At 31.6% G+C, this 27,797-nt stretch overlaps 1 protein-coding gene and 1 long non-coding RNA gene across 2 annotated transcripts; both read right to left on the bottom strand.

Moving 5' to 3' along the window:
• Positions 1-501: 501 nt before the first annotated feature.
• LOC144554624 (uncharacterized) lies at positions 502-5,263 on the bottom strand. Its single transcript, XR_013511668.1, has 3 exons — positions 5,169-5,263; positions 4,985-5,077; positions 502-640 (listed from the first exon to the last, which is right to left on the bottom strand). It is a non-coding gene; the product is annotated as an uncharacterized LOC144554624 (long non-coding RNA).
• A 1,398-nt stretch (positions 5,264-6,661) lies between these two features.
• Positions 6,662-26,257, bottom strand: LOC144554384 (horcolin-like). The gene is made up of 9 exons (XM_078302705.1): positions 26,181-26,257; positions 9,423-9,508; positions 9,071-9,280; positions 8,482-8,712; positions 8,121-8,165; positions 7,922-8,020; positions 7,004-7,096; positions 6,821-6,913; positions 6,662-6,667 (listed from the first exon to the last, which is right to left on the bottom strand). The coding sequence occupies exons 2-9, from the start codon at positions 9,423-9,425 to the stop codon at positions 6,662-6,664; spliced, it is 780 nt and encodes a 259-aa protein (XP_078158831.1). The 5' UTR covers positions 9,426-9,508; positions 26,181-26,257.
• Between the last annotated feature and the right edge of the window lie 1,540 nt (positions 26,258-27,797).

Below are 27,797 nucleotides of genomic sequence, written 5' to 3'. Positions count from 1 at the left end.
ACCTAAGTAAAAAAATAGTAATTTTTTTTCAAAAAAAAAAATGGCCTCGGTGCACATTTTTTGCATGAGGCATTTGAACTCTCAATTTACAATTGACCAACATTACTAAATTTTGTATGATGTAAGTGAGATCAAAATTGCCAATCACAAAATCAAAACTGAAATGAAAAATTAAACTATACTAATAGTTAATATTAATAATTAAATCACAGAATTATAACGTAACATTAAATGAATTTTATGACATGGAAAATCAAGTTTAGATGACCGATGAATCTTCCTCATATTATAGGTGTATAAATATATTAAAGGTGAATAATTTGATATGCATAAATCAATTTATTTAATAACACACAGTACATCCATCGGATTACATGCAATCCCAATCACTCTAGCTCGCTGCCTCCCACAAATTGCAAAATTAAACAAACAAAATGCTACTTTTGAACAATACATACAAATTGCAAAATTAAACAAAGTCAAAAGCTGGACATTGAGTAGATGATATGATAAGGCAAAAACAAATTAAACCTTGATAATTTTAAACACGATTAAAGAAATCCCAAGACATGCAACTCCGAATAGGACAAGGATTGTGATGTTCGACTTGCAACAAGCCTTCTTCCTGCACTTGCATTCCCTTAATTTAATTAACAATATAAAAATAATGATAAAAACAGTAAGATATGAAATCAAAGAAAAGAAGATTTTATGTGAAAAATAACTGGTACTGTACATACCATTTTGCAAACATAACAACCATTGTAATTAATTTCCTCATCAAACTAGGGTTTTGAAGTTTAGAAACTTATACACTATTTACTTTTTTGTTCATGTAAAAAAAAAAATTTCATGGACTCAAAAAGTTCAACAGAATAGAAAGTGAATGGTCAAATCTTGCAAACTATATTACTCTATATATCTATTATTCTATATAAATATATATATCTGCATCAGAAGACAATTATACAATAATCTGATGATTACATAACTAGATGCATTCATGGAGTGTTTTTCTTCTAAATTATACTACAAAAATGTGATTTGAAAGTTTCTCTTAAGATTTCGGTTTATGTTAGACAACAGGGGAAGGTACTGTCACACCCCCAATCCGGAGGCGCGACAGTTCCTGTAGCGTCTATTTACCATAACAATATACGTAACATAAGGCATGAATTTTTTTATGCATTGCCAATAGCATCCATTATTTTTGCCACATCCCAATTTATTTACAATAATTATCTGACATTTTATAGTGGATGATGCTAGAGATATATTCTCTGCACCCGGTCAGATATAATAAACCCAAATCCCATACCTTTAGGTGGCCCTGCTGTCAATTACCCGGAAGCGCTCTTTATCTTTGTATAATAAACCTGTAACCCACAAGGGGAAACGAGTGAGAAATAATAAATTATTTCTCAGTGCTAATTGCCACTCAGATTATTGGATTCGAAGTAAATTCATATTCAGAATGAATCACTGAACGAGAAACAACCAGTTTATTTCATAATGACGAATGCAAATGTTTAATAACAATATCCAATTGAATAACAAATATTTCATAAGTAAATCAGAACTCTAAGAATTTTATCAGCATAAATGGTTTGAGTCAAACTCTTTTAAACCATAAAGTTAGGTAACGTTTGGGACCTATCTTTAGAACCACTAAGTCTGGTAACATTTGGTTTCTTAACTTTACAATTTATAGTCTGGTAACACAGAAAGATACTATAACATGTATCTGTCGTGTTAGGGCTTATACCATTCTAACTATTCTGACATATTGTTAACAGAACCAATACGGAAACAATATTACAATACTATCATTATCGAAAAGAAAATCAATGATAAGACAGTTACCACAGTTCATTAGTTTCACAATCACAATTCACATTTATTCAATATCCCCTATCCAACCGGTACTGGATTCAGTTGGGGCCATTCACCATATGCGCATAAAGGTCCTGGAGTAAAGTCTAGTAGCTAGCTAGACTTTACGATATATTAATCCTTTTTCTCCACTATATGGAGGTTCAAGGATTTCAGTATTTCATATTCATTCAATTAAGTCATTATGGTCTCAATCAATCATTTACAATAAGAATCAAGCAATCGATAAACCATATCAATATGACAGTCAGACTTACATGTAATTCAGTTTCAATTACAGTATCAATGCCTATAGCATAATAATATTTTCTTGATTATGACTTACATCATTATTATTACTAAACAATTTACATACATACATACATACATACATACATACATACATATATATATATATATATATATATATATATAGGGCACGGCTAAATTGCTGCCGGCAGCATTTTAGCCGGAGGTGCTGCCGGGGCTTTTTTTATTTTTTGATGTCCAAACAACAAATCTAAATTGTTAGATGTTTAATCTATATTATAATATACTTGAAGACCAAATTTTATATTTTTTGGAATTTTTTTACTATTTATTAAGCTGGTTTGAAAACTGCTGATTTCAGTAAATTTCTGCAGCATTGAAATCAGCGGTTTTCAAAACAGCTTAATAAATAGTAAAAAAATTCCAAAAAATGTAAAATTTGGTCTCCAAGTAGATTATAATATAGATTAAACATCTAATGGTTTAGATTTGTTGTTTAGACATCAGAAAATAAAAAAAGCTCCGGCAGTACCTCCGGCTGAAATGCTGCCGGCAGCAATTTAGCCGTGCCCTATATATATATATATATAGACACACACACACTAGTAATCAATCTACGGGTATCTGTTATTTACTTTTAATTAATAGCATTATTTACTAATTAATTCTTCATTTTGTTATATAACCCTCTGACAGGAAATATTTCTCAAGCATAGAAACTTTATAGATTTTATCCTTATTTATTCTTTTCTTGCAATTAGAACTGGCAACTCAAAGTTTATGCACCAATATATACCAAAGAATGATTGCTACCGATCAATACCATAGTCTAAATAACATCCTTAATGTCACAACCGTATCATAGCCAGCAAAGCAAGTGAACCAAATCCTAACACGGTGCTATCAATTCTTTGAACTCAACTTGCATATTACCAAGGCTTTCTTGTTTACTTTTCAGAGGTTATAATCAAGACATATATATAGATGAGAAAAACCAATCAAGAGAGAAATACCAATAATCATTTTATATGCGTTGAGAGAGAGGAAGAACATTCATTATAGAAATTTTATCACAAGTTTATCAAGACGGAAGAAAGCCTCTCTTCTTTTATTCCTTTCTTTCTATTTTTTTTTTCTCTTTTTCTTTCATTTATGGGAGAAAGATGACCTCTTAATTAAGAGGGAATTAAGGGGAGGGTGTATCACTCTCCAGGGGCCGCGTGGCCTTAGTGCCACATCCTACTCTTTTTATTTTTATTTTTAACTTTGCATTTTCACATAATTGTCCTTTAATTTTTCAAACATTGCAAATGAGTCCAAATATTTAAAAGAAAATTATAAATATTTTGAAGTACTAGTTTTCCATAACATTCATCTCGTGTCAATGCTAAATTTCAAATATTTGTTTCTAAATATCTCATTATATATACTTTATCTTGGTTAAATATATTTTCATATAATCCATTGTTCACATTTCACTTTAATTTCACTTAATTTTTTTCTTGCTTGTCTATTCATAAAATACTATTTGTTCGTTAATTGTTACCTATTTTATTAAAAGATACATTCCAAACATTTTGTATATTTTTTTTAGTTATTTATTACTTATACGTATTTTTACGAAATGTTACAGGTACCCCAGATGCTAACCATTAAACCATATGATGTAACAGTAGATCTAATTTGACAAATGAAAATCGTGTTACGATATTAAACACTATAAACCATTTTTTATATTTCAATCGACATGTTTGAATTGAACATATTTTTCTCAGAAGCGCAACTGTTTTCAATTGAGTAAGCAAAGCACTGATCTAATTCATAATCTTAGTTCATACATGGGGAGGAAGATGCCATATGCGGAGAATGAATTGGGGCGGATTGATTCTAATTTTCACTCAGTTGAAGGACAGAGAGAGCAAGAGAAGGAACCGGGCAGCACGGTCAATGGCTTGGGCAGAAATTAAATAAAACAGGGACGCTGAGTTTGGGCCCCGCTATTAAAGGGCTGTCCGTGACCGTTGAGGGTAAATTCCGCTGCAATGTGGGTCCAGAAGCGTCAGAATTAGAGGAAGTGTTAGCGGACGGCAAGGGATAGAACTGGAGGAACTGTTATAACTGCTCTTCTGACATGGCCGCTGATTTGGCATACAAATATTTAATCTAGCGTTAGGAGAAACTAAATAATGCGAACAACATTTTACCAACATATATACTTTCTAATATTAATTAGTAGTTCTGATAATTTACGAGGACAAATGCAAAATTAAGGAAACTAAGGGATATAACAAAAGCAAATAAACATTATATATATGCAAATAAGGACAGTTTTATGAAATATTTATATTTATATTTCTTAACAACATACACCCGTTGGACTTAAATATAAACCGTGTCATACTCCCTTTCCCTTTCTTTCTGTTTACTTCAACCTTAGATCTGATTAAAAATAAATTGAATAGACCTCATACTGGTATACAAAGCTATACGTAACTTGACTGTAGCAATTCCTTGTTTGCACCTTCCAAACCCTTCTCCTTAGTCTGCAGTTCCACATTCTTGATTTCTATGTTCTTAATGTTTCAATAGAGAAAACAATGCATATGTGGATCAATCAAAACTGAGTAACTAATTTAAAAACTATGAAAAATAAGATGGCTCTCAATTCTTGCGAGTGCATCAAAAGGACGACCTCTATACTAATTAAACTTAGTCTGCACTAACTCATTCTTGTTTTTCAGGTATTCAATCTATAAATAGATAAAGGAATTCATACGTGGGTCATTCAAAAAGGGAACAACCAATTAGAAAACAATGGAAAATAATACTCCATGATTAGTACCTCATATTTGAGCTCCTTTTAAATTTCATCTTCGTTATCCAACTCAACTCTCAATATTGGTAATTCATCCTCCTTGTTTGTTAAGAACTCAATCTATCAATAGATAAACCAATGGATATGCGGGTCAATCAAAACTAAAAAACCAATTAGAAAAGTATGAAAAATAATACTCCATGATCAGTACCTCAGATTCGAGCTTCTTTTGAATTTCATCTTTGTTATCCAACTCAGCTCTTAATTTTGATAATTCATCATTCTCGCTTTTTAAAGACTCGATCTATCAATAGAAAAACCAATGCATATGCGAGTCAATCAAAAGTAAACAACCAATTAAAAAAGTAGGAAAAATAATACTCCACGATCAGTACCTTAGATTCAAGCTTCTTTTGAATTTCATCTTTGTTATCCAACTCAGCTCTTAATTTTGGTAATTCATCATTCTTACTTTTTAAGGACTCGATCTATCAATTGAAAAACCAATGCATATGCGAGTCAATCAAAAGTGCACAACCAATTAAAAAAGTATGAAAACTAATACTCCACGATCAGTACCTCAGATTCGAGCTTCTTTTGAATTTCATTTTTGTTATCTAACTCAGCTCTTAATTTTGACAATTCATCCTTCTTGCTCTTTAAGGAGTCGATCTATTAATAGAAAAACCAAAGCATATGCGAATCAAATAAAAGTGAACAACTAATTAAAAAAGTATGAAAAATCATACTCCACGATCAGTACCTCAGATTCGAGCTTCTTTTGAATTTCATCTTTGTTGTCCAACTCAGCCCTTTTTGTTAATTCATCATTCTTGCTTTTTAAGGACTCGATCTATCAATAGAAAAACAATGCATATGCGACTCAATCAACAGTGAACAACAAATTTAAAAAGTATGTAAAATAATACTCCATGTTCAGTACTTCAGATTTGAACTTCTTTTGAATTTCATCTTTGTTATCCAACTCAGCTCTTAATTTTGATAATTCATCATTCTTGCTTTTTAAAGATTCGATCTATCAATAGCAAAACCAATGCATATGCGAGTCAATCAAAAGTGAACAACCATTTAAAAATGTATGAAAACTAATACTCCACGATCAGTACCTCGGATTCGAGCTTCTTTTGAATTTCATCTTTATAATCGAACTCAGCTCTCAATTTTGGTAATCCATCATTCTTGCTTTTTAAAGACTTGATCTATCAATAGAAAAACCAATGCATATGCGAGTGAATCAAAAGTGAACAACCAATTAAAAAAGTATGAAAAATAATACTCCACAATCAGTACCCCAGATTCGAGATTCTTTTGAATTTCATCAGTGTTATCCAACTCAGTTGTTAATTTTGGTAATTCACCTTTCTTGCTTTTTAAGGACTCGATCTATCAATAGAAAAACCAATGCATAGACGAGTCAATCAAAAGTGAACAACCAATTAAAAAAGATTGAAAAATAATACTCCACAACCAGTACCTCAGATTCGAGCATCTTTTGAATTTCATCTTTGTTAGCCAAGTCAGCTCTTAATTTTGGTAATTCATCATTCTTGCTTTTTAAGGACTCGATCTATCAATAGAAAAACCAATGCATAAGCGAATCAATGAACAGTGAACAACAAATCCAAAAAGTATGTAAAATAATACTCCAAAATCGGTACCTCAGATTCGAGTTTCTTTTGAATTTCATCTCTGATATCCAACTCAGCTCTTAATTTTGATAATTCATCATTCTTGCTTTTTAAAGACTCGATCTATCAATAGAAAAACCAATGCATATGCGAGTCAATCCAAAGTGAACAACCAATTAAAGAAGTATGAAAAATAATACTCCACAACCAGTACCTCAGATTCGAGTTTTTTTTTAATTTCATCTTTGTTAGCCAACTCAGCTCTTAATTTTGGTAATTCATCATTCTTGATTTTTAAGGACTCGATCTATCAATAGAAAACCAATACATGTGCGAGTCAATCAACAGTGAACAAAAAATTTAAAAAGTATGTAAAATAATGATCCACGATCAGTACCTCAGATTCGAGCTTCTTTTGAATTTCATCTTTGTTAGCCAACTCAGCTCTTAATTTTGGTAATTCATCATTCTTGATTTTTAAGGACTCGATCTATCAATAAAAAACCAATACATGTGCGAGTCAATGAACAGTGAACAATAAATTTAAAAAGTATGAAAAATAATACTCCACGATCAGTACCTCAAATTCGAGCTTCTTTTGAATTTCATCTTTGTTATCCAACTCAGCTTTTAATTTTGGTAATTCATCAGTCTTGCTTTTTAAAGACTCGATCTATCAATAGAAAAACAAATGCATGTGCGAGTGAATCAAAAGTGAACAACCAATTAAAAAAGTATGAAAAATAATACTCCACAATCAGTACCTCAGATTCGAGATTCTTTTGAATTTCATCTTTGTTATCCAACTCAGCTCTTAATTTTGGTAATTCATCATTCTTACTTTTTAAGGACTTGATCTATCAATAGAAAAACCAATGCATATGCGAGGCAATCAAAAGTGAAAAACCAATTCAAAAAGCATGAAAAATAATAGTCCACTATCAGTGCCTCCGATTCGAGCTTCTTTTGAATTTCATCTTTGTTATCTAGCTCAGCTCTTAATTTTGGTAATTCATAATTCTTGCTTTTTAAGGACTCGATCTATCGATTGAAAAACCAATGCATATGCGAGTCAATTAAAAGTGAAAAACCAATTAAAAAAAGTATGAAAAATAAAACTCCACGATCAATATCTCAGATTCGAGTTTTTTTTGAATTTTGTCTTTGTTATCCAACTCAGCTCTTAATTTTGATAATTCATCATTCTTGCTTTTTAAGGACTCGATCTATCAATAGAAAAACCAATGCATTTGCGAGGGAATCAAAGTGAAAACCAATTAAAAAAATATGAAAAATAAAACTCCACGATCAGTACCTCAGATTCGAGCTTCTTTTGAATTTCATTTTTGTTATCCAACTCAGCTCTTAAATTTTGCATTAGCTTCAAATAGTTGGCCTCTGTTTGTTTCAAATTCTGTGTCCAAAAGAGAGAAAAATCAATATTGACAATCTCTAAGTGACTCATTAAACAATGTAAGAAATATATTTGCGGGAATATGGTGAGAAAAAGAGACCTGCTTGCAATCCTCAAGTTCTTTCTTGATGCTTTCTTCTGTGTCCTGGGTGAAGTAAATTGCAGTTATTAATTTCTAAATGGAGGAAATGAATACAAGTTAAGAAGACAAGTACCTGGATACATTTTCTATTAGACAATACAAGGTGGAAGTAAACGAGAGGGAAGAGAATGGGAGCATGATATGATATATATTTGGGTCCAAGAATTTTGTTTTGTTTACAAATCTGAAGGTGTATTTTGTTTAACATTTTAATAATGTAGAATATTTTATGAAATGGTCTGTTACTTGATTTCAAATGGATTTTAGAACAGATAAAATAGAGATGTTTATTATCAATAATAATACTTTTATTACACACCTTGACGTAAACTCCAAGTGCATCAAGATACCATCCTGAGCGTCCATGGAAACCAATAATTTGACCACTAATTGCTGGAAGTTCAAAGGGTAATTCCCCTCCTGTACCATATGGTCCAAAAGATCTCATGTTTGTCTCAAATTTAAGTGATCTCAGAACAATTATACCTCTCGTGGATGCACCATAGTGGCCTTTAACGGAGGTAATGTACTCAGAATCTTCAAGATTGAACTACAAGACAAAGAGCATATAACATATATCATCAATATCCTTTTGGTGGCTACATTAATCAACACTTAATGGTTACTTTTATATTTTTCCTTCCAAATTTCATAGAAAAATCCTTGGTCACTATATTATTTTGTTTTTCATCACTTAAGAAGCCCCATTGGTACAATTATCAGTATCAGTTCAAGTGGTCCTGCTAACAGTAGGATAACATGTCCTGCATTTCACTACATTCTTCCTCTATTGTTATCACAAGTAATGGATCAATGTGGACAATTTGCTTTACCAAGAAATAAGACTTTCCACTTCTCGCTCACAGAGTTGGAATTTTATTAGTTTAAAAAATTAAAAAAGGTGGTACCTCTACCAGATCTCCTCCTTTTAGACCCCACACCTCTGTACTTTCCTCACCGTTATCATGTAGAAAACGTACAGTAAGACAGTCAATAACAGAACCATAGTGAACACTGATCTTAATAATGCGATTGACACCACTGATATTCATATCTTTCACTACCCCACCAGTCCCACCAACTGGCCCGACCTTCTTTATGACAACTTGAGTTGATGCCTTCATTAAATCACACAGTGCGCAAAAGGAATTTTAAAGATGATTAATGAATTAGAGGAATTTCTCGCTAATTAGTTTCTGAACACTCATTTTTCATAGAAAACCTTCATTTTGACATCTATATATAAAAGATAGCACATACCATTTCGGGAAAAATTTGAGCACACTAGCGACGATGGAGTTATTGCTGTATTTGTTGATTGCTTTGTTTTGTAGGCTTAGAGGTTCCTGGATGAATATATACTTGATGCAATTAAACACGCAATGATGTAATTAATTAGACACGCAAAAGCATGTCATCTCCGTCCACGAAATGATATAATTAATAATAATAAAAAACTAGTTGCATCTGCTGCATTTTTGCATAGACACCAATGCAAATTGCAAAATCTTGTATTAGCACATTTAATTTTTTATTATTCGAGCAATGAGAATACCCTAGACAACCATTTCTTCGTCATACTCTTGTCTGAGGTACTAATATTAATAATATATATGATAATACGGCGTACAAGTTCTCCTCTTTTGGCTTTAATTCCAAGAATCCTCCCGTACGTACTAAATGAATATGCATAAGACTACACAAGGTAAGTTTCCTTTTTTTGTATAGATGGTCGGCAAAAACATTTTCTCAATTATGACTCCGAATTAATGAAATATTTTGCGAAGTGTCACTACCGCAAAAACATGAATCAACTAAGGTACATCATATACATTTTCTCAAAATTTTCATTAATGTGTAAAGCAAGAAGGTGCGCTCCGAAAATGAGCTTCAATTTTCATACACATATTTTTGTATGATCCATGTGTGATAAAAGAAATGGAAAAAATTTCACGTCATCGATCCCATGCCCTTCTGTTATAAAGCATCTCTATCTATCTTTTTCTAAGACATGTCTCTCATATCTAAAACATCTCTTCCAAGTACATATATATTCCTTTGAGGCAACTCCTCCAAACAAATGATGCTAAGGCGAGAAGTAAGTCAAGGGAGGCGATATCTTCACTGAGAAGGCGATAGAGGATGAAGAAACTTCAAACGGATGTAACCCTTCACTCAAGTGTTTGATTTTCAGTGTTCTATCCTAATTCAGAAAGCTTGCGAGGAGATCTGTAATCATTATAACCTATAGGCATAACTGCATTTTTCAGGTTTTGATGAAGTTTTTATATATTTTATTTTGTTTAACTGTAGTTTTTCTTAGATATTGATCATGTAAATGTATAAAGTCTTAGACCTTGAGTTTTATGTTATATTTACATGTTTTTTTAGTTAGAATATTGTTCATTTAACAATTTGTTTAATGTAATTGTAAATTTAATTATATTGGAAAATGTAATGTTTTTGATGTGTTGTTTTAATTTATATATTTTTGAAATTTAGTTTAGTGTTTTTGGTATATTTGTTAATGTAGTGCTTCATTTGAATTCAAATTTAAAATTGATTGGTACTTTTTATAAATAAATACGAATTATACACGTTTTTTTTAATAATTTGTGTTTTCATACTCGGTTTTAACATTTATAATTTAAAAACCAATTCATATATAACTTGAATTGGAAGGTTTTGACTGAACATTAAACTTATTTTAAGCTCTAAACTCACCGTCCTATTAAAATATTTAAATAATAATTAAACTAATTAAGTTATTAAATGACACACTGTCCTAATAAGATATATAAATGACTTGCTACTTTAATTCTTTTTTGGTTATTCCTTGGAGACTTGTGAGTGGTGGACTCAAGGCATTTTCCTCGTCTAGTCAACTGGATCGTTTTTAAGATCAAAGGACAGTCACAGTGTGAGTCAAAAGGTTGCATTAATAAATAGCTAAACGTATAAAAAGGAAAGACGGTGGTCTGCAATTTGACAGACACCCTCATATATATGCCGAAATTTTTATTAATAGAGAAGGGATATGGAGAAATTTGAGATATAAGAAAAACATGATAGTTTATAACATCCAGGGGACGTTATATACCATCACGTCATGCTTAGCGAAAAAGATTAACCCCTAACTAAATAGCGAAAAAAAAGAAAAAAAGGACTCCATTGTCTATCACGGCCATGAAAAAAAATTCCTGTATGAAGAGAAGAAAGAAAGGGACGGGACGTGTGGGTTATGGGGACCAGTCGTGTGGTTTTTTTTTATGTCTTTTCAACCTCTATGCTAATTTGTTCGATGATATTTTCCATTTCTAAATTTTCAGAAACTCGCTCCTTGGCTAGTTTAAGGCGTTTTAGTAGTGGTCCGGCCAACTCTGCAACACTGGCTCCCTTTTGATAGTTGCATTGCAATGGTTAATTTCTTTAATCTAAGAAATAACGATTTTGTCTATTGTTGATGTTAAAAAGGATGAACAAATGATAACAAACATAATGAAAAATTGTTGAAATTAATATGTTTCTTCAAAATCTATACTTTTATGTCATTATTTGTGTTTTAGTTTTGTTAATTAAGGCTTTAGATAGTTTACTAATAGGATTAATTTATTAAATGATTTATTTAAGCAATGTTTTTTTCTCAATTTACATGAAAGATTTCGTTTAAGATCAAAATAAGAATTTAAAGTTTATCATTAACTTGATTTTAAGATAATGAGAAATCTGATACATAATTTCTAAATAACATGAATTTGTTTAGATATGTAAGTTTGATAAGTGAGCAACTGCATTTCGATAATTAATCGGTTGTGATATTCAGATTGTTTGACAAATTTTCTTGAATGAGAACTAAAAATTGATTTGGACTATTCAGTTTAAAATAGTTTGATTTGAAATTGTGGAATTTTAAATTGGCAACTGATATTAACACAACGTAATTTATTATTGACATAACACTATATATTTTATGTAATTTTATAGTCAATTTTGCACCTGAATAATCTTTCTTCTAGCATTGAACTCTCTTTCATCAACTACTGCACAATATTAGTTTCCTTAAATTTCATTATAAAAAAGTAAACAAATTATTTCTTATACATTTCCTACTTCTAGTAGATCAGTTAAATTATTTAATTGAATATTTCTATACATGTCGTTCTAGTCAATAAGTCCAAATAAAAAAGCTGTAAGAAAATTATTTACTGTTGTACGAAAATTTACTAACCAAAAATATTAAATTATGATAAAAAAAGAAAATACTCCTATTGTCCTTGCGGTTTGTAAAAAACAGTAAATTACATAATAGGCTACAAAACTAATAAAAACAAATTGAAGCCTTATAATTCCACACTGATGTTATTAATTTCTATCTCTTTCTTTATGGGCAATCACATTAAGAACTGAATTACCCATATTATAAAGATATAGTCTGATATCAATAAGAATTTTAGAATTTTAAGAATATTTAAATGTTCTCTTCCACTATTAAACTACCACTAAAATCATACTAAAATCGTTTGCAATATTAAATGACACTCGTAAGTAATAGAAAATATATAATGGTAACAATTATCATAAAATAATAATAAAGTAATAATAGAGAAGGTTATAATAAAACACAGAAAGATTCAAGACAACATAAAATATTTACCTTGTAAGAGATATGATCCAAAATAGAGAAGTTGTTGCTTTAGCATTTCATGTGTTTCTCTATTTTCTAGATTGTTGTTCTGCTTTTGTAATTCTCCCTTAACACTGAGCACTAAAATTGATGCTCAAATTCAACTATATGTAAGATAAAAGGAAAATTAGTTGTATGAAATTACCAAAATCTAGAAGTGCTAGTGAGAGGAGAGAGGGAGACATCTTGCTCTATTTCTAAAGAAAAAGAAATAAATAAAGAGTAGAGAAAGATACCCTGCTGAACAGAGAAGTAAAATAAAAAGAGGAAAAAAAAATACCCCTAATATACCTCTCTTTCTCTTTTAAAAGTAAAAGAAAGATACCGCTATATAATATACCTATCTTCCTCTTTTAACCTGTTTGGAAGAGGAAAAAAAAAAGAGAAAGAGAAAAAAATGATAAAGTAAGGAAAAGAAATCTAATTGTTTGTTAAGACGAAACTTGTATTTTCACCATTAAAAAAATGATAAATAAAAAAATCACGATTTTGTGAGAATTCAAAATTTAGCATGGACGCAACTTCACATGGAGTCTTGCATCCCAAAACTTCTTCTTTTTTAACCAACTTGAGTGAACAAAAAAAATATGGGGCCCACCAAATTTTTGGACGCAACATGAAGTTGCGTCTATGGTGAATTTTGAATTCTATAGAATTCGTGGTGAATTGGTTTATTTTTTTTTAATGAATGGTAAATTTAAAATTTCTGGTTTGTTAAGGGGTTTAAAAGTTGAAAGAGTATGTAGCTAGTCTCTCAAGCAAAGAATTTATATATCATCAAAGAGGAAAGAAGAAGTAAAGAATAAAACATATGGATATCCACATTACTGAAAGCAAGAGCATTTCATCATTTCCTTGTCTTGCAATTATGCTTTACACATCTTAGGAATTATTAAATTAAGCTTCAAATTTACATAAGAGAAAACTAAAACAAAAGGAAAAGGTACCACACACAGAACGAAAGGAATATTAAGATAATCTCTATCTCATAAAACATTTAGAAATTAAAAGTAGCCACGTCACTGAATTTAACAATTAAGGGGTTCATAATTTCTCAATCACTTCATCCCAAAAATTAATTATGAATTGCAATTAAGAGAGTGAGAGTGCTACATATAAGGGAAAAAGTATTTGAACTAATTAATTAGCTAGTGTGTCATTAAAAAACGTTTTCTTTTAAAGCAATTTTGCTAATTTAGAAACTGTGGTACATCCCATCAGATTATCAATCTAAAAGAAATCACCATTGTAGTAACAAAAGAAATTAATTGAACCATGCATTAGCTACTATTTATTTAAGCTAATAATAACAACAACAACAACAACAACAACAAAAATGAAGTTTGCATCAATGGATAGATTATTCTAGCCCGAATCTCAAAGCCGCTGAGAGTTAATCTCAAACCGTAAAGTGAAGGCAATCTTTTACAGTAATGGAGAGTTTACTTGTCCGACAACAATGCTTTCCTCGAGGACTTGTGAAGAATGAGAATAAAGCAAACATCCAAGAACGAGGATGCAACAATGCAAAGGAGAAAAATTGCGAGCCATGCAAGAAAAGATTAACTTGGGAATGAATAATGTCTAACGTATAGAGCTGGAGATGCATACATTCTAATATATTTACACCTTGAAAAATTTTGGAATATTTTCTCTGTCTCAATCATACCTCACATCTTTATCATTATTTTTAATATTCAAACAATCGATTAGAATCATTTCACATGATATCCGTATTAAAATGTGTTTGACTGCCAAATTTTAAGTTTTTTTAAAGAATAAATATTATTTTTTTAGATAGGTACAAAATCACTTTTTTTTTTGGATGGTTGAGAATTTTATGAAAAACAGTGATTTTAATATGGAGAAACTTAGGGCGCATAACTCCTGAATCTATTATTTTTGATTGGTTTCAAAGGACAAATTCAATACGTTGAAACCGATCTATTTACGTAGTACGTATAGGCGAAAAAAAATTAATTTTCACAAAGGAATTAGGTAATTTTTCTTGTTTAGTCGTTAGTCAAGTCAATTAAAGAGATGTGTCAAAAGTTGGACCGTTTATTTTTTCAGCTGCAAACCAAATGAATGGTGGGACAGTTCTAGTGGTGATAATGAAATTAATCATTATTATTATTTATAAATCGAGTACTTTTAAGACTACTTTTGCACCAAAATCTGTAAATTTCACAAGTATGTAAAGTGGGTACTTCAAATCTGTAAATTCTCAGGCTAACCGTTTTGACCGGGACCACTTCTAGAAGGTCAATGTCGACTTTACATGACTAGCAACTAACTGGAACTACTTTTTAAGTATGTAAATTATTCATCACCAAGTTTACAAAACATAATTTAGTAAAGCATTTGTTTGAAGTCTCTAAACTTGTAAATTAATTTTAATTTTTTTTTCTAAATCTGGATCTAACTGCTACTTTCAATTATTTAAATTCAAAGCTTTTAATGACTGTAATCTTTACTATACAACCATGTAAACTTAATATTTTTTTAGTAATGACAGTGTACTTAATAGCATACATGAGCATAAAAGACAGTTGACTTGATCAAAGGTCTTCTCTTGTCAACATCTAGAAACCACCATCGCATTAATTTTTCCAACAATCTTGAAAGGAGCATTGATCTGTCACATTAACTTTAATTGTGAGGCATCATTGGATTACAAAATTAATGGAGCATTTGAGCATTCCTCTTAATTCATATATAACTTCAATTGTCTAGGCCGTTGTCTATCTCTTGATCCATGTAAATTGCCCATCCTTGGATTGGGCCTCAGGCCTGGTTAGTTATTTGTTTGGGCCGAAAAAAATTGTTGAGTCTTATTGGTTCATCCATTTCGATTTATTATTGTTAGTTCATATATAAAGTTGTGCGTGTTCTTGAATATATCGTCTCTTGTATTAGACATTTGTCCATCAAAACATTAAATTAATTTGTATATTTAACCATCAAAAGCAAATGCTTTATTATTAATGTTTCTATTTCGAAGTTTACTAAATCTAAAATATTGATTAAGAAAGGAAATAATTATTGTGCTCTTAATTAATCAACAGTTTTTGTTACAAAGAACCCAGCTCTATGTGGTCTTCTGTAATTTACACAATCAGATGGCAAGGAAATTACCGTCAGGGGCCACTTTTATGGTCAAAAAAAGGTTCTTTTTTTTGGACTCAACTCATCTCAATTAAAACAATTTTTTCATGCGCAACCTCCTGGGAAGTGGGAAATGGAGAATCGATCTCCTTTTGGTATGATAATTGGGGCCCGGAAACACTTCTGGAAATGGGTACTAGACAACGGAATCATCCATGGTCCCTGGAACAAGCTATCCGTTCAGGCATAACCCTACCACTGCTGCTCCCATCCCTGAACAACCAGTCTGACAACCTGGTTTGGATATGGCAATCAAATGGGCTCTACAGTGCAGCTTCTGCCTATCGGGTCCTTTGTGGTTCTGGTCAGACAAGATTTGAGTTTAGATCACTGTGGCAATTTAACATCCCTCCATCGGTTAGGATCTTTGTTTACCTCCTGCTTCAGAACAAATTCCTAACTAAAGAGGTCATGTTGCACAGGCATTTCAACTGTCAGGATGCCTTCTGCTCACTATGTCCTTCCAGCCATCTAGAGTCTTTGCAACACTTGCTTTTCCAGTGTTCCTATGCAATGGCCATTTGGGACAAGGTTGAAGGACGGGTGGGTTTCGGAATTCTCAATTCCGGTGACACAATCTGTGATACTTGGAGACGATCCTTGGATCTACACAAAAGAAGGCCAAGCCTACATTCACGTTGGAAGCAGTTGTTTCCTGCAACATGTTGGGCAATATGCTATCTTTGAAGGCAAGCATACTCCTCCAGATGTGGTTGCGCAGTGGGTAATCAGAGAAGCAACGCTGTGGGAAAAAATTGAAAGAAGAAAGACTCCTTGAAATTTACGTTTGCTCTTTTGTTTTTGTAAATTACTTTCAAGACAAGGATAGTGCATGCAGAGAGTAATGGATAGGCAGGGCTGTATGGAGGTGCATGCATTGCATGGCACTGTGCCACACAGTACTGGGCTAAGGCCCATAAAATTATTCCTTGTATGATTGCGGTTTTTATTATAAAATCAACCGACAGCCTCTGTCAGGTTTTCTCAAAAAAAAAAAAAAAATAAACCCCTAGTTCAAATTAATAAAAACTCTGGTCATATAGATAATCCAAGTTCTCACATCATTAACAAAAAAAATAAACACTTAAAAATAAATCCAACTTTTATGCATCCTTTCTTGTCTGATCTGAGCCGTGTGATCCACATTAAGATTTGTCCGTTCAATTTACCAATTTACAATTTTAATGTACACACAAATCCGTACCTTAGACCCCACCTGTCTGTCAATCATGGCACAACTAACCCTTTCCCTGGGCCTTTTCAATCAAATATCCCCGGCACTTACAACAGGAACCGTACATGTTGTTGCCTGTACTAGTCGTGCCCATGGAACTGCTTATATGATCGATGATAACTCGACCAAGATAAATTGAAATGTGAGTTCTGGAGTTTTTTTCCTTTCTCCTTTTTTGGCATTGAAAATATTTCCTAATTGTTATGATTTGAACCCTTTGCTATTCCAGAGACAGAGAGAGAGGTAGTGAGGGTCAAGTCATTGTAATTGTAGATTATTGGTATGTGAAGGAATGGTCGAGTTGGTGCTATTAAGTATATTGTTTTAACAGCATTTTGTACTTTGACATTAGGTTGTTAACAGCATTTGAAAGACTCATATGTATTTCAATTTGGTTGAAGCTTTTTGTGTTGGTTGATCTTTATTTCTTTCTCATTTATGGTGTTCTCTTTTTATTGCCACCGTATTCGTTTTTATTTATAAAGGAGTTTTCTTTTTATGTCAGTGTATCCCACATCTATCCATGCTTTGGCTTTATAAACCAAATCAGCTAGGTACAATGAAAAAAAAAATTAATTAAATACCAAAAAATCATTTATATTCATTTCAATTTTAATTTCACAATCCACAATACATTTTTCACACTCAGAAAAATTTTCACATTTCAACATTTTTTTACAAGGGAACAAAGGGGGCCTGATAGGCATCGGATCAAATTCTCTGTCTTACAATTTCTCGACAGTAATTTTAGATAGTCTAGAAATTGTAATTTTTTACCCAAGTAAAAAAATAGTAAGTGAGGCGTTCAAAAAAAATAAAAAATTTGGTCTCGGAGCACATTTTTTGCATGAGGCATTTGAACCCTCAATATACAATTGACCAACTTTATTAAATTTTATATGATATATGTAAGTGAGATCAAAACTGAAATGAAAAATTAAACCATACTAAAAGTTAATATTAATAGTTAAATCACAAAATTATAACGTAACATTAATTGAATTGTATGACATGAAAAATCAAGTTTAGATGACTGACGAATCTACCTCATATTATAGGTGTATAAATATATTAAAGGTGAATAATTTGATATGCATAAATCAATTTATTTAATAACACACAGTACATCCATCGGATAACATGCAATTCCAATCACTCTAGCGCGCTGGCTGCTTCCTACCAAAAGATTAAATATGCTACTTTTGAATAATACATACAAATTGCAAAAGTAAATAAAGTCAAAAGCTGGAAATTAAGGATTCGATGAGATGAGAAGGCAAAAAAAAAATTAAACCTTGATAATGTTAAACACGATTAAAGCAATCCCAATCAAGACATGCAACTCTGAATAGGACAAGGATTGTGATGTTCGACTTGCAACAAGCCTTCTTCGTGCACTTGCATTCCCTTAATTTAATTAACAACATAAAAATAATGATAAAAACACTAAGATATGAAATGAAAGTAAAGAAGATTTTATGTGAAAAATAACTGGTACTGTACATCCCATTTTGCAAACATATGCATTGGTTTTGAAGTTTAGAAGCTTATACACTATTTACTTTTTTGTTCATGTGAAAAATAATATTTCATGGCTGCTGATTTCGGTTTATGTTAGACAACAGGGAAGGTACGCAGGTTATTATTATAGGATAAAATTGGACAAGCTATGGAATGTATATTGCATGAAACTTACATGCTAACCATTAAACCACATTATGTAACAGTAGATCTAATTTGACTAATGAAAATCGTGTTATGATATTGAACACTATAAACCATTTTTTATATTTCAATCGACATGTTTAAATTGAACATATTTTTCTCCAAGGCGCAACTGTTTTGTTACGAAAAGCCGAAGATGATCTGAGTCAGGAGAGCACTGATCTAATTCACAATCTTAATTCACACATGGGGAGGAAAATGCCATATGCGGATAATGAATTGGGGCGGATTGATTCTAATTTTCACTCAGTTGAAGGACAGAGAGAAACAGAGAAGAAACCGGGCAGCACGGTCAATGGCATGGGCAGAAATTAAATGAAACAGGGACGCTGAGTTTGGGCCCCGCTATTAAAGGGCTGTCTGTGACCGTTGATGGTAAATCCCTCTGCAATGTGGGTCCAGAAGCATCAGAATTGGAGGAAGTGTTAACGAACGGCACGGGATAGAACTGGAGGAAGTGTTATAACTTCTCTTCTGATATGGCTGTTGATTTGGCATACGAATATTTAATCTAGCTTTAGGAGAAACTAAATAATGCGAACAACATTTTACCAACATATATACTTTCTAATATTAATTAGTAGTTCTGATAATTTATGAGGACAAATGTAAAATTAAGGAAACAAAGGGAGATAAGAAAAGTAAATACACATTATAGAGTCTTGCTAGTATGACATCAATGTCATTTCAGCCTACATAACACCAACTCCAAAACTAATCGAATTGACTTCAAATGGTGAATCCAAACTGTTCAAACTCATCTATTTCATTAGTTTTGTGTTACATGGAAAATTTATAATTTTTCAAATTTATTTAGTATCAAGTCAAGTGGTCAACTGTGCGAGTTTTTAAGTTAATTTTAATGCATTCTTTTTTCAACATTTTTGACCACTTGATTTGATACTAAAATAACTGAAAAGTATATTTTTTTTTTCATGTAAAAGCAACACTCATAAAGTAAATTGGTCTCAAATTTATATATATGCAAATAAGGACAGTTTTATGAAATATTTATATTTATATTTATTAGCAACATACTCCCGTGGGACTTAAATATAAAACGTGCCATACTCCCTTTCCCTTTCTTTCTGTTTACTTCAACCTTAGAACTGATTAAAATTAAATTGAACAAACCTCATACTGGTATACAAAGCTATACGTACCTTGACTGTAGAATTCAACTCCTTGTATGCATCTTCCAAACCCTTCTCCTTAGTCTGCAGTTCATCATTCTCGATTTCTATGTTCTTAATCTTTCAATAGAGAAACCAATGCATATGTGGATCAATTAAAATTGAGTAACTAATTTAATATATATGAAAAATAATTATATGGCTCTCAATTCTTGCCAGTGCATCAAAAACACAACATCTACACTAATTAATCTTAGTCTGCAGTAACTCACTCTTATTATGCAAGTATTCAACCTATAAATAGATAAACCAATGCATATGCGGGTCATTCAAAAATGGAACAACCAATTAGAAAAGTATAAAATATACTACTCCACGATCAGTACCTCATATTCGAGGTTCTTTTGAATTTCATCTTTGTTATCCAACTCAGCTCTTAATTTTGGTAATTCATCAATCTTGCTTTTTAAGGACTCGATCTATCAATAGAAAAACCATTGCATATACGAGTCAATCAAAATGAACAACCAATTAGAAAAGAATGAAAAATAATACTCCATGATCAGTACCTCATATTCGAACTTCTTTTGAATTTCATCTTTGTTATCCAACTCAGCTCTTAATTTTGGTAATTCATAATTCTTGCTTTTTAAGGACTCGATCTATCAGTAGAAAAACCAAAGCATATGTGAGTGAATCAAAAGGGAACAACCAATAAAAAAGAATGAAAAATAATACTCAAGATCAGTACCTCATATTCAAGCTTTTTTTGAATTTCATGTTTATTATCCAACTCAGCTCTTAATTTTGGTAATTCATCAATCTTCCTTTTTAAGGACTCGATCTATCAATAGAAAAACCAATGCATATGCTAGTCAATCAAAAGTGAACAACCAATTAAAAAAGAATGAAAAATAGTACTCCCCGATCAGTACCTCATATTCGAGCTTCTTTTGAATTTCATCTTTGTTATCCAACTCTGCTCTTAATTTTGGTGATTCATCATTCTTGCTTTTTAAGGATTCGATCTATCAGTAGAAAAACCAATGCATATGCGAGTGAATCAAAAGGGAACAACCAATTAGAAAAGAATGAAAAATAATACTTCACGATCAGTACCTCATATTCAAGTTTTTTTTGAATTTCATCTTTGTTATCCAACTCAGCTCTTAATTTTGGTAATTCATCAATCTTGCTTTTTAAGGACTCGATCTATCAAAAGAAAAACCAATGCATTTGCGAGTCAATCAAAAGCGAACAACCAACTAAAAAATTATGAAAAATAATACTCCACTGTCAGTACCTCATATTCAAGCTTCTTTTGAATTTCATCTTTGTTATCCAACTCAGTTCTTAATTTTGGTAATTCATCAATCTTGCTTTTTAACGACTCGATCTATCAATAGAAAAACCAATGCATATGCGAGTCAATCAAAAGTGAACAACCTATTAGAAAAGAATGAAAAAAATACTCCACGATCAGTACCTCATATTCGAGCTTCTTTTCAATTTTGTCTTTGTTTTCCAACTGAGCTCTTAATTTCGGTAATTCATCAATCCTGCTTTTTAAGGACTCGATCTATCCATAGAAAAACCATTCTATTTATGAGTCAATCAAAACTAAACAACCAATTAAAAAAGAACGAAAAATACTCCACGATCAGTACCTCATATTCGAGCTTCTTTTCAATTTCATCTTTGTTTTCCAACTCAGCTCTTAATTTTGGTAATTCATCATTCTTGCTTTTTAAGGACTCGATCTATCCATAGAAAAACCAATCCATTTATGAGTCAATCAAAAGTGAATAACCAATTAAAAAAGAATGAAAAATAATACTCCACGATCAGTACCTCATATTCGAGCTTCTTTTGAATTTCATCTTTGTCATGCAACTCGGCTCTTAATTTTGGTAATTCATTATTCTTGCTTTTTAAGGACTCGATCTATCAATAGAAAAACCAATACATATGTGAGTTAATCAAAAGTGAAGAACTAATTAAAAAATAATGAAAAATTATGCTCCACGATCAGTACTTCATATTCGAGCTTCTTTTGAACTGCATCTTTGTTATCCAAGTCAGCTCTTAATTTTGGTAATTCATCATTCTTGCTTTTTAAGGACTCGATCTATGAATAGAAAAACCAATGCATTTGCGAGTCAATCAAAAGTGAACAACCATTTAAAAAAATATTCAAAATAATACTCCACGATCAGTACCTCAAATTCGAGTTTCTTCTGAATTTCATATTTGTTATCTAACTCAGCTCTTAATTTTGGTAATTCATCATTTTTTCTCTTCAAAGACTCAATCTACCAATAGAAAAACCAATGCATATGTGAGTCAATCAAAAGTGAACAACCAATTAAAAAAGTATAAAAAATAATACTCCACGATTAGTACCTCAGATTCGTGTTTCTTTTGAATTTTATCTTTGTTATCCAACTCAGCTCTTAATTTTGGTAATTCATCATTCTTTTTTCTTAAGGACTCGATCTACCAATAGAAAAACCAATGTATATGTGAGTCAATCAAAAGTGAACAACAAATTAAAAAAGTATGAAAAATAATACTCCACGATCAGTACCTCAGATTCGAGCTTCTTTTGAATTTTATCTTTGTTATCCAACTCAGCTCTTAATTTTGGTAATTCATCATTTTTTCTCTTCAAAGACTCAATCTACCAATAGAAAAACCAATGCATATGTGAGTCAATCAAAAGTGAACAACCAATTAAAAAAGTATAAAAAATAATACTGCACGATTAGTACCTCAGATTCGTGTTTCTTTTGAATTTTAACTTTGTTATCCAACTCAGCTCTTAATTTTGGTAATTCATCATTCTTTTTTCTTAAGGACTCGATCTACCAATAGAAAAACCAATGCATATGCTAGTCAAACAAAAGTGAACAAGCAATTAAAAAAGTATGAAAAATAATACTCCATAGTCAATACCTCAGATTCGAGCTTCCTTTCAATTGTATTTCTGTAATTATCGAACTTAGTTCTTAATTCTTTTAAGTCAGCATTCCTTTTTCTCAAGGACTCGATCTATCAATAGAAATGCCAATGCATATGCGAGTCAATTAAAAGTGAACAACCAATTAGAAAAGTATAAAAAATAATACTCCACGATCAGTACCTCAGATTCGAGCTGCGTATCTTTATTGCTAGAGCTTGGAGCGCCCCCCATGGAACACTAGACCTATTTTAACCTCTAAGCACGCCAGCCTATTAAAATATTTAAATAATAATTAAACTAATTAAGTTATTAAATGACACACTGTTCCTTTTTGCTTATTATTCCCTGGAGACTTGTGAGTGGTGGACTCAAGGCATTTCCCTCGTCTAGTCAACTGGATCGTTTTTAAGATTAAAGGACAGTCACAGTGTGAATCGAAAGGTTGCATCAATTGCTAATTAAGTGATATTCAATTTCCAATAAGAAAGAGGTAAGCAAACGGTCTGATATTCTAAAATCTGTACCGCCGTATGTGTGGAACCTGATCGTCATTTTCTTTATTCAAAGATATTGATTTGACAATAAATATCCCTCAACATCTGAGATTATATTACTTATATTGTGTAATTAATTCTGAGGCGGCAACTCATGACCCATCTATCTATAAATGCAAGAACCTTCAGAAAATTGCAATGAATTCATCCTACAACGTAACCAAGGCTCAAATATCAGTATATATAAATCTATATATTTCTCGTCTAAATATTGCAATGGTCTCAGAGCCCCTGGTGTTCGTCACAGGGTCGAAAACATTTGAAATAACTGACTACTGCATCATTAAAAGCATCAGCAACATGGACAGCATTGAGTCAGAGCGCTTCCCAGTGGGAGGCTACAACTAGGTGATACAATTCTACCTGCAAGGCATCATTGTGTCGATCTCCGACCACGTATCAGTTTCTATCCATCCGGGATTGGACCACCTACAAATGATCGAGCACTACCCCTGCTTCTTTGAATCTGATGACTTTCTCGCCATGTCAAGGCAAGGCCAGTTGGGGCTACAGCACCTACATCATGAGGTCGGTCCTGGAGGCCTCAAACTATCTGAAAGATCATATGCTCCTCGTCAAGCATACTATCTGGGTAAAATGCCCCCGCCGCTAGTACCGGCTCTGGAAGCCGATGGTGATAAGCCTGCTGGTACTAGTAATGAATGGACCATGGATTGGAAAATCGGCTGAGTCAGAACAGTATGGGTCGGGTCTGAGCTGTGTCGTCTGAATTTCACACCCATATGATTTTTTTCATCAAAACTCGGTTGAATCGGATTGACTCAGCCAAGTTATTTGTTTTTTTGTCTGAGTCAGGCCGAGTCAAGTCCAAGTCCTTCGATTAGTCCATGCCGTGTGATCTTTACTTTTTAAGAAGAACCTTATTGGTTCATCCATTTGGTTTTATAAGCTTTAATGAATTTCGTTGTATTGCTGTTAATTAAAATGTGTGCTCTTGATATAGTCGTATCTTTATTAAAAGCATAATTAATAGCTAAACGTATAAAAAGAAAGACGGTGGTCTGCAATTTGACAGACACCCTCATATATGCTGAAATTTTTATTAATAGAAAAATAAATTTAAAATATCGACAATAGGGAAGGAATATGGATAAATTCGATATGTAAGAAAAATGTGATAGTTTATAATGTCAAGGGGACATTATATACCATCACGTCCTGCTTAGCAAAAAATATTAACCCCTGACTAAACAACTAAAAAAAAGGGACTTCATTGTCTATCAAAACAAGCAAAAAAAAAAAAAAAAAAACATGACTTCATTGTCTATCACGACCAGGAAAAAAATTCCGGTATGAAGAGGAGAAAGAAAGCTAGGATGGGACGCGTGGGTTATTGGGACCAATTGTGTGGTTTTTTTTTTTTTTTGATCTTTTCAACCTCTATGCTAATTTGTTCGGTGATATTTTCCATCTCTAAATATTCAGGAACTTGCTCCTTGGGTAGATTAAGGCGTTTTAGTAGTGGTCCGATCAACTTTGCAACACTGGCTCCTTGGATAGAATACATAATAGGATTAATTAATTAAATGATTCATTTAGGCAATGTTTTTTTCTCAATTTACATGAAAGTTTTCGTTTAAGATCAAAATAAGAATTTAAAGTTTATCACTAACTTGATTTTAAGATAATGAGAAATCTGATACATAATTTCTAAATAACATGAATTTGTTTTGATATGTAAGTTTGATAAGTCAACAACTGCATTTCTATTAATCGGTTGTGATATCCAGATTGTTTGACAAATTTTCTTTAATGAGAACAAAAAATTGATTTGAACTATTCGGTTTAAAATAGTTTGATTTGAAATTGTGGAATTTTAAATTGCCAACTGATATTAACACAACGTAAATTTATTATTAACATAACACTATATTTTTTGTTATTTTATAGTCAATTTTTCCCTGAATAATCTTTCTTCTAGCATTGGACTCTCTTTCATCAACTACTGCACAATATTAGTTTCCTTAAATTCCATTATAAAAAAGTAAACAAATTTCTTATACATTTCCTACTTCTAGTAGATCATTTAAATTATTTAATTGAATATTTCTATACTTGTTGTTCTAGTCAATAAGTTCAAATAAAAAAGCTGTACGAAAATTTACTAAACAAAAATATTAAATTATGATAAAAAAAAAGAAAATACTCCTATTGTCCTAGCGATTTGTAAAAAACACTAAATTACATAATAGGCTACAAAAGTAATAAAAACAAATTGAAGCCTTATAATTCGACCGATGTGATTAACCTCTTTCTCTTTCTTTATGGGCAATCACACTAAGAACTGAATAACCCATATTATAAAAATATAGTCTGATATCAATAAGAATTTTAGAATTTTATTAATATTTAAATGTTCTCTCTTCCACTATTAAATTACCACTAAAATCATACTAAACTCATTTGAAATACTGAATAACACTCGTAAGTAATAGAACATATATAATAGTAACAATTATAATAAAATAATAATAAAGTAATAATAGAGAAGGTTATAATAAAACACAGAAAGATTGAAGACAACATAAAATCTTTACCTTGTAAGAGATATGATCCAAAGTAGAGAAGTTGTTGCTCTAGCATTCCATGTGTTTCTCTATTTTGTAGTTTGTTGTTCTGCTTTTGTAATTCTCCCTTAACACTGAGCACTAAAATTGATGCTCAAATTCAACTATATGTAAGATAAGGAAAATTAGTTGTCTGAAATTACCAAAATCTAGAAGTGCTAGTGAGAGGAGACAGGGAGATATCTTGCTCTATTTCTAAAGAAAAATAAATAAATAAAAAAGTACAAAAAGATACCCTGCTGAACAGAGAAGTAGAAGAAAGAGAGATAAAAATACTCCTAGTATACCTCTCTTTCTCTTTTAAAAGTAAAACAAAGATACCCCTATATAATATACCTATCTTCCTCTTTTAACCTGTTTGGAAGAGGAAAAAAAAAAAGAGAAAGGGAAAAAAATGATAAAGTAAGGAAAAGAAATCTAATTGTTTGTTAAGACGAAACTTTTATTTTCACCATTAAAAAAATGATAAATAAAAAAATCACGATTTTGTGAGAATTCAAAATTTAGCATGGACACAACTTCACGTGGAGTCTTGCATCCAAAAACTTGTTCTTTTTTAACCAACTTGAGTGGCCAAAAAAAAATGTGGGGCCCACCCAATATTTGGACGCAACATGAAGTTGCGTCTATGGTGAATTTTGAATTCTATAGAATTCGTGGTGAACTAGTTTCTTTTTTTTTAATGAATGGTAAATTTAAAATTTTTGGTTTGTTAAGGGGTTTAAAAGTGGAAAGAGTATGTAGCTAGTCTCTCAAGCAAAGAATTTCCATGTCATCAAAGAGGAAAGAAGAAGTAAAGAATAAAACATATGGATATCCACATTACTAAAAGCAAGAGCATTTCACCATTTCCTTGTCTTGCAATTATGCTTTACACATCTTAGGAATTATTAAATTAAGCTTCAAATTTACGAAAGAGAAAACTAAAACAAAAGGAAAAGGTACCACACACAGAACGAAAGGAATATTAAGATCATCTCTATCTCATAATACATTTAGAAATTAAAAGTAGCCATGCCACTAAATTTAACAATAAAGGGATTCATAATATCTAAATCACTCCATCCCAAAAATTAATTATGAATTGCAATTAAGAGAGTGAGAGTGCTACATATAAGTGAAAAAGTATTTGAACTAATTAATTAGCCAGTGTGTCATTAAAAAAATATTTTATTTTAAAGCAAATTTGCTAATTTAGAAAGTGTGGTATATCCCATCAATTTGCACATCAGATTATCAATTGAAAAGAAATCACCATTATAGTAACAAAAGTAATTAAATGAACAGTGCATTAGCTACTATTTATTTAAGCTAATAACAATAACAACAACAACAAAAATGAAGTTTGCATCAATGGAGAGATTACGCAAGACTAATGTACCTATTAGAGAAGAGAAAACAGAGCTAGACAAGAGATACCAGACATCAAAAATATGGAATTCACATCATCCCTCATACTGTAATAGGGAATCTTTTACAATTACTGGATTTGGACCATTCATTTTAACTTGGCACGAATTTCAAAGCCCATTCATACTTCTACCTGCGCTAGCCCGAATCTCAAAGCAGCTAAGAGTTAATCTCAAA

The sequence above is a fragment of the Carex rostrata genome, chromosome 5, assembly GCF_964058835.1.
Source record: "Carex rostrata chromosome 5, lpCarRost1.2, whole genome shotgun sequence".
NCBI classification, from domain to species: domain Eukaryota; kingdom Viridiplantae; phylum Streptophyta; class Magnoliopsida; order Poales; family Cyperaceae; genus Carex; species Carex rostrata.
The sequence above is the reverse complement of the archived record's forward strand: the minus strand, read 5'-3'. Positions and strand labels throughout refer to the sequence as shown.